Source organism: Abramis brama (genome assembly GCF_963993115.1).
Source record: "Abramis brama genome assembly, chromosome: 21".
Taxonomy (NCBI): Eukaryota; Metazoa; Chordata; class Actinopteri; order Cypriniformes; family Leuciscidae; genus Abramis; species Abramis brama.
Window position 1 is genome coordinate 3,240,880 of NC_139983.1, and position 9,040 is coordinate 3,249,919.

The 9,040-nt window shown below is 37.3% G+C and overlaps 1 protein-coding gene across 1 annotated transcript in view; it reads left to right on the forward strand.

Annotated features, from left to right (window-relative positions):
- LOC311072363 (nuclear factor 7, ovary-like) overlaps positions 1–3,377 on the forward strand; it is a 16,136-nt gene extending 12,759 nt beyond the window's left edge. The window contains exon 6 of the mRNA XM_084097330.1: positions 2,275–3,377. Coding sequence (XP_083953456.1) covers positions 2,275–2,756 — 482 coding nt within the window. The 3' untranslated portion in view covers positions 2,757–3,377. The remainder of the gene's footprint in view (positions 1–2,274) is intronic.
- The last annotated feature ends 5,663 nt before the right edge of the window (positions 3,378–9,040 follow it).

The window sequence follows — 9,040 nt, forward strand, 5'->3', positions numbered from 1 at the left end:
GTATCCATGATGTCATGAATGAAGGGGCAATATTAATTGGTGGGTATAACTCTTATTTGTTAGCCTTTTTGCTATGATTCTTGCTATGCTTAACAATAAGGTTTTAACTCAAACACGAGATCTACCATAATATTGTTCTTTGCAACAAAACAGTTACAAGTTCAGTTATTACACTGCAAAAATGTAGGGATGCACCGAAATGAAAATTCTTGGCCGAAACCGAAAACCGAAAAAGAGGAAACCAAGGCCGAAAACCGAAAACCGAAACACCGAAAGAAATTATGCCAATTATTGTTAGTACCATTGCATTTATGGCTATGACTGTGTACTAAGTTTACTAAAATCAAGGCATTGCAATTGCATAAATTAATATTAAAGTTTCAAAGAATAAATCCATTAAAATTTTATGCAAATATTTATTTAGCATTTGCAAAGTATAAAATTAAATGTTTAACTTGACCCCACTCATGTCTACATTAAATAATAATGTAAAAGCCTACTGGCCTGGAGAAAGGTTTAAAAATGAAATGTTCTCTCATAAAAACAAAGTGCATTTAGGTCAATACTGCCATAGCCCAAAATAATATCTGCAGTTATATGCTCATGGACGTGAGTTGCAAAAACCATAAACAGCTCAGGTAAACCTCTGAGAAATGACGGCTGCTCTGCACACACACGCAAAGGTCTCTCGCTCCCTCTCTCTGCCGCGCGCGCTACGTATGCGCGCTCATGCTCGCTCGCGATTCCGGGAGATTTAAACTAATTTGCGGGCATTAGGGAGCCGGTATCAATACGCGGGAGACTCCCGGAACTTCCGGAAGACTTGGGATGTCTGTGTTTTGAAAATCGCTGTCCGTGGGTCACTCTTAGATATATTTAAATACGTCCACACCGCAGATATGTAATGTTGCTTCAGACAAGCACGTGCAGGTCGCGGTGTCTGCTGTTTGCGTCATCACAACATTTCGGCCGTATTGTTTCGGTGATAAAAGTCTTTCGGCCGAAAACCGAAAATGCACTTTTGGGCCATTTTCGGCCGAAAATTTTCGGTGGCCGAATATTCGGTGCATCCCTACAAAAATGCTTTTCTTACTTAGTATTTTTGTCTTGTTTCCAGTCCAAATATCAAACATTTCTTAAATAAAGATGCATAACATTATTTTACTAAAGTAGTAAAATGACATAAGCTATTAAGTTTTGTTTTCTGGGGAAATAAATAAAAATTGAGTTTTTGCTTAAAGCTCGAAGGGGGTCTCGCCCAGGGTGTAATTCAATGTAGAACCGCCACTGGCTGTACACCTTGTAACATAGCAGCTTTTAGACATAGTTTTGTTTTTTGTTATAAGTCATACACAATGCAAAGTCAATGGAGACGGTTGGATTGCGATTTGGGATCGAGTGGGATTCTGTCTGTTTAAATATGAATATTTTATGGGAGTTTGAAAAGTTTGGACTCATTTGAAGATTCTGTCAAAGACAGTCAATGAGATTATTCAGAGTTTTGATCGTTTCTAGGAAAACTGTAAGTCTGATCAGTTATAAGAGATAAAGCCGGAGTCAGAACAGTCTGAAGGTCTGAGCCGAGTTTGGAGGTTGTTAGGAGAGTTACAATTAGAACATTTAGTCTCAGAATAATAATAATAATTTCTCAATCCAAAATAATTAGTTAGTCAAACACAACAGACCGTAAGAATAAACTGTTTTAACCGATACACAGACTGTCCACCTTATTTCTAGCTCCCATGATTCCCTTTCCTTGCGTGAATTATAGACACGACTTCCTGTCACTGAACCGGAGTTTCCATGGTAACGGTCATAAACACTCTATGCTAGCGGTACGCTAATCCTCTTGTTAGAGTGCTTGGGAACTAAAACATGTGGGAACACACCCTGTTACACCTACAGTAGCGCCCGAGAATAAGGAGGATAAGAGCCAATAAAATGAAGATGATCAGATGAAGATCACACACACACTTACAGTTCTTCATCTACAGCAGAAATCTCAACACATCTCACTGATTTATTGTTATTTACATTTCCCAAAGTATCAGTTTCTCCTGATGGACACAAATGTCTGAATCCCATATTTAATGTTTGTAGTTGATGCCGTTAAACACTGATGATAAAAACGAGTGTGAAACTAATAACAGCACTGACAGTGATCAGAGGAAAATGTGTTTGATCAACAGGACGAGTGTCATAATTCATAATAATCTGTGTTGGGTTATTATATGAAGATCAGAATAAAAGCATCTGTTGATTGTGTCTCATCAGCTCCTGTGATTCTGGATCCAAACACTGCGAATCCACGTCTCGTCCTGTCTGATGATCTGACCAGTGTGAGATACAGCCGGAACAATCAACCTCTTCCTGATAATCCAGAGAGATTTGACTGGTATTCCTGTGTTCTGGGTTCAGAGGGTTTTAACTCAGGAACACACTGCTGGGATGTGGAGGTTAAACAGAGTTCAGGCTGGACTCTTGGAGTAACTACAGCATCAAACCAGAGGAAGGGAAGTGTTTTCTTCAACACTGATGTCTGGTGTGTGTCGTACGGATTGACTGGAGGTTTTCGTGTTTATCAGAAGCTTGATCGTGTGAGAGTGAATCTGGACTATGACAGAGGAACGGTGTCGTTCTCTGATCCTGTAACTAACACACATCTACACACATTCACAACCACCTTCACTCACACACTCTTTCCATTCTTCTATTGTTATTCCTCTCTGAGGATCTTACCGGTCAATATTCAGTAAACGTCACTCCTGTAGATCTGGATCTTCCTGCTTTCATCATGTTTCCAATATTTACTCCATATCTCATGAGTAAGAGTGTTGATCTGAGTATCAGTACGGTGGCTGTGATTGGGCCGTGATGATCACATGACTGATATCCAGCACTACAGCAACACACACACTCTCATGTTGCTTTAACAGATCAATAAACAACAGTGAAGTTTGTCACTTTGCTCATTTACACATTATTATATTAGTCTAATTCTACACATGAACAGTTTCAATGAATTTGTAAATAAATAATTGTTTATTTCAGTTTAAATGATCATTTGCTCACTTCAGTCCATGGATGTAAAGGATTTCTCAACTGATTTCAGTGGTTTATGATCTACGTGGAGAACGATAAAGGTTCTGTCTGAAATTATTAAGAATCTCGCTGGTTAAGAGCTTGAAACTCTTTAATGGTTAATCATTAATTAGGAATTGTGAAACTCAAGCGTGTCAAGCGAAGTTTTGGTTTGTTTTTCTGGGTTATTAATTGTAGAGACGTCCCTAATGTAATATCATTTAATGTACATGAAATATGCATAATGTATTTCATTGTGGAAATGTCTTTTTCTGTCTTAAACACCGTCATATGAGCTTTTTCTCTTGTTCCTTTATCTTTCTGTCTTCAGTCACGTCATAGGATGGATGTCACAGGGCAATTTTAAATGAATGTGAAGATAATTTGCAGCTCAAAACCTTATTTATCTTCAGGCTCTCTTCATTTATATCATTTATTTCTACATACACACACTAAAAACTCCTGGGTTATTTCTTCAACCCATTTTATTTTTGACCCAGGAGTTTTTAGTATGTAGTTTTTCTCCTAACCTGATGCTTGCAGTTTAACACACAAGTGTTTGTTTTATTATTCATACATGAACAATAAATGTATAAATATAGTGAAAAATAAATCAAATTGGTCCTCATTTACCAACCGTTCTTACGAAGAAATGTGTTCTTAAACCCTTTTTACGAAGATTCTGACATTCACTAATGTTTTATTATCTTGGATTTGGTCTTCGCTAAGAACAAAATCAACACACACTCAAGAGCTCTCTTACACACATGTGAGTGATGACAGTTTGCTCCAAATAATTGGTTACTGAATTCTATGTAATTCTTAAGTCATTTACAATGTTAGTATTTTATTGTAATGTATTTCTGATCATTTGTTGAAAAAAAAAAATCATATAGGCCTATGCAAAGAAACACTAACACTGCAATTTACATCAGCAATTAAGCTGATTAAATCAAATATTATGCCTCGTTTGGCATTTACCTGTTGCAGCAGAATTTCTATTTCAGAATTACTGAAGTTCTTTTTTTCGTTTGGACATTCTCCATCTTCTCTTGCACACAGCCCTGAAGTGTCATGTCTTTATGGGAATTTGGCACGACAACAACTGGCACGCGCTTTCAATAACGAAGACGTGGGATTCATTTAAATGTAGTAACGTGAATTTGTCAAATAGATGGGTAGTGCATAATAACAGCAACATTTGGTCACATTTAGCTTCAAACAATGTTTAAAAATGTTTAAAAAACTGGTATGAATTTTTGACGGTCACTTTTTAGCACATTTACAACAATATTTGTCAACTTAGAGATATTTTAAATAGTTAAATCTAAATATTAAATGTTAATAATAATAATAATCAGCACCAGGCCTATTCAGTTGTAGTTGTTTGTGTGTGGTTTGTGAAATGCTTGAAAACCGCGAAAAGAAAGTCTCAAAATCCAAATGAATTAAATGAGATTGACTCAGAAAAGACATCAATGAATGAACGCGTGTCGCCTGATCCACAAATACACATCTTCTGTGTTATATGCGCAAATCATTTAACACTAACACAAAAGAAAACATTTGTATTAACAAAAATTAATCTATTTGCACTATTTGAATCTAAAATACTGCACATTCATTTAATTCTGAATTTTGCACGCGCAAGTTGAAAGGCGTTTGTTTGTGGAAAGTAAAACATACATCAAGTTTTATCATTTATTAGGTTTATGCATAATTGTGCATGCGTGTTAGGGTTAGTCTAAATTCATCCCAAATTCATCCCAAATTCAAAAGTATATTTTTCTTCACAAAAAGAGTTCATACTTTTAGGGTGTATCAGTAGCCGAACTGAGACGCAGTATTTATCTTTTTTATCTTCTATATCAGTAGCCGAACTGAGACACAGCATTTATCTTCGTCACGTCGGGAGCGGATCAGGAATGGTCGTCTCTTACACTCAGTTTTCAGATGTGATTCGTCTGCACTGAAGATGGAGTTTGTGTAAAGCAGATCCGACTCAACACACAAGCAGCACAACAAATGTGACGCCACACAAACCATGTTGAATCATGTTTTATTGTGGATAACTACTGCTTTTCCTTTTTACTTGCAAACTCTTTTCAGTTCGAGGTTCAGCTGTTGGGCTTCAAGCTTCTGCATATAGCCGAGTAGTAGCCTGACCTTTCATTTATTATGAATATGATGTAAACACACAGACTAATGATGAAAGTATTCCCAGGGGAATCTGCATTATAAAAATAAGCTTATAATAGAGATTTATACCATTTGGAAAATGGTTTTATGATGTACTTGCTTATTTTTATCTTTGTAAATGAAAAAAAAGAAGAAACAAACATAGTGTTTAATTTCTGCACTTAATGGAATTGAAAAATTATCATTTTCAAACAGGTTTTCCAATAATTTCTGTCCCCCTGCCGTGTAGAAAGACGTTTTCAAACTATATAGACGCCCAATATTCTCAAATGAATGCGGAGCTCAAACAAACGTTTGAGAAGTTAGAATATGTGTCTACCACAGCAGACATATGGACTGTATGTAACAAGAGCTATCTAGGCGTAACGGCGCATTGGATAAATCCGCAAAGCATGGAGCGAGGTAAGGCAGCCCTGGCATGCAGGAGGTTCAAGGGACGCCATACATACGACAAAATTGCAACGGAGCTTGATCATATCTACTCCTCATATGGGATATCATTCAAAATCACCACAACAGTCACAGATAATGGCTCAAATTTTGTAAAGGCCTTCAAAATGTATCAGAAGGAGCGGGATGATGAGGATGATGATGAGGATGATGAGGTGACGTTTACTGACATCAGTGAGGCCTTGCAGACCCGTGTTGTTTTTGATGATGATGGTGGTGATGAAGATGATACTGTGATCACGTTGCCGCCACATCAGAGATGTGCGTCACACACCCTAAACCTGGTATCATGCACTGATATTGACAAGTGGTTACTGTCAACACCCGGAACAAAACCTGTTTACAGAAGTGCCACCACAAAATGCACAGGGTTGTGGAATAAGGCTAGTCGGTCAACGGTGGCTGCAGAGACTGTGCATGATGTCATTTCTAAGAAGCTGTTAGTCCCATGCACCACAAGATGGAACTCATTTTATGATGCCCTGGCTCGTATATCTGGGATTCCTATAGTTGAGCTGAACACCATCTCATCCAAGTTTGGATTGACAGCCATCACAGAACGAGAACACCAGTTCATTAGGGAATACTGTACGGTCATGAAGCCACTTACAGTTGCTTTAGACATTCTTCAGGGAGAAGATCATTGTTTCCATGGCACACTCCCACGCTGGAGACATTGATATTCAAGACCCTGCAACTGAAGAGTGGCCTGCACATCCTGACCTTCCAGAGGCACTTGTCACAGTAAGAACTTTAATTTATTTTAGATCTTCAACACATTACCCAATAAATTCATTTTATTATATGAATGGGAAAAGAAACTCTATTCTATTCTAGCCTAGCCTTTACAGTTATGATACATTATGACTACAGATGATGGACCTTTAAAGCCTTGTTGTAAAGTAATGAATGTATAGGCATATAGGGAAATAAATATAGGCTAATGTAAAATTAAACATCTATAAATATGTTCATAATGGTCTATAATGCTCTCTCTCTCTCTCTCTCTCTATCTCTCTCTCTCTCTCAGATAATATAATATTATTATAATAATTATAATAATATAATATAATTGCATTCTTATGTATCATTTCAGGCAATCAAGACAAGATTTGCAGAGGTGCTGGAGAGCGAGTGTGCTGTCTTGGCTGCTGTGACTTTGCCCAAGTTCAAACTGCGTTGGCTGCGGACACAGGACAGGAAGGACAAGGCCAAGGCAAGTCTGCTGGAAGAGTGTCGGAAAATTGTCCAAGAAGACCAGCAAGCAGGTACCAACCCACCAACACGCCACCTCAGCACAGACTCTGCCATAGAGGATGAGTTCTTTTCCTTTGAGGATGAGGATGACACCTCTGCTACTGCTGAAAGTCAAGTTGCAGACTATTTAAAATCAGGAGAACAAGGGATAGACTCTCTTAATGGTTTTGCACTGATAAAGAAAATTGCACTCTGTTATAATGCAGCCACTCCATCCAGTGCCCCAGTAGAGAGACTTTTTAGCCTGGGGAAGCTAGTCTTGACTCCACTGAGGAACAGGCTCTCTGACCAGAAGTTTGAGAAGCTTTTGGTTTTGAGATACAACCACTGGTTCAATGACAAGAATGGGTGGATGGATAGCTAGATAGGGTAGCTTGGATGAATGGGGAGAATAGAATGATGGATGGATGGATGCATGGATGGATGGATGGATGGATGGATGGATGGATGGATGGATGGAGAGAATAGAATGATGGATGGGGAGAATAGAATGATGGATGGATGGATGGATGGATGGATGGATGCATGGATGGATAGATGCATGGATGGATGGATGGAGAGAATAGAATGATGGATGGGGAGAATAGAATGATGGATGGATAGATGAATGGATAGAATAATGAATGCATGGATGTATAGATGAATGAATGAATGTTCAGGAGCTAAAGTTGGATACAGTATGTCTAAAGTTGTGTTGCATCTTTTTACATTTGCAGTTTTGCACTAAAAAGAGTGTATTTTTTTTGTTTTATACATTTTTGGTACATTGCTTAAAGAGCATAATTTAATTTAGATTTATTTGTTGGCTGGCTGCAGCCTCTTGAAGTAAGATTGTCAATGGCCAGAGTACGAGATTTATTTTTATGGAGATGTATTTTTTATTTTTTATGTATTACCTACCTGTTTATATCCTTCGTTTTGCTATACATTGCACTTTCCAGTTACATTGAAAGCACCTAATATTGTTACACTGTTCTACTTGAAGTACAGTATTTTTTCAGTAAATTTTTTTTGTTTTATTTGCACTACAAAGAGTGTATATATTTGTTATTTCTTTTTTGTATATTGCTTAACAAGCTTAATTTAATTTTGCCCAGTTGTGGCCTGTTGAGGGGCAATAAATATCAAAAGTTCCAAAACATCTATTGTGTTATTTGCATTGATCCACTATATAAACATAATATCTACATACATGGCATTTGATTGGAGGCTAGTCTCACTTTGTCCCACAGCAACATTTTTTTTTTTTTAGATGTGTGTACAATGTTTCATGTTTCTGTTAATAATGTATTGTATTAAGTGTCCATTTCATTATAATATTCAGATTTATCATAAATAATTGAACATGCACATGTATTTTAAGTTCCGTTAAAGAGGGGTAGAGGTGGGGTCTCATTTGAGCATTTAAAATTTAATTTTACTTGAAAGTAACGCAATAGTTACATTCTTAAGTAACTAGTTACTTTTAAAATTTGTAACTGAGTAACTAATTTAGTTACTTTTTGGAAGAAGTAACTAGTAACTGTAACTAATTTCTTTTTAAAAGTAACTTGCCCAACACTGATATTCACACGTTATCTAACGATCGGAGGGAAAGGTTTGGTTGGGAAGACCCTTCAGAGACCAGAGATCATCCTCCGACAGCAGAGACAGACGACCCAACATCTGCAGACCACCAGCGCTCTCTGTGCGGACAACACACACACACACACACACACACACACACACACACACACACACACACACACAGACAGACATCATCAGTCATGTGACGCCATCAGTCGTGTGACAGTCAACAAACAGAGCCTGAAGCTCCAAACAATAATCCCATCAAATAACAGTCAAAAAATATATACAGTTTATTGAACTTTTAGACAAAATATTAAAAAAAGAAGTTTGCATGTGTTTTTTGTTGAGTATCATATTTGATACATCAGGCTTTTATGGCTCGTATAGTCTGATACAGTGAGAATATGGAGGAAAAACAGCTCAGTTTTATTCACAGGCCCAAACTGAACAAAAATATGCAGTTTGCTGCAGATGCTGATATTAA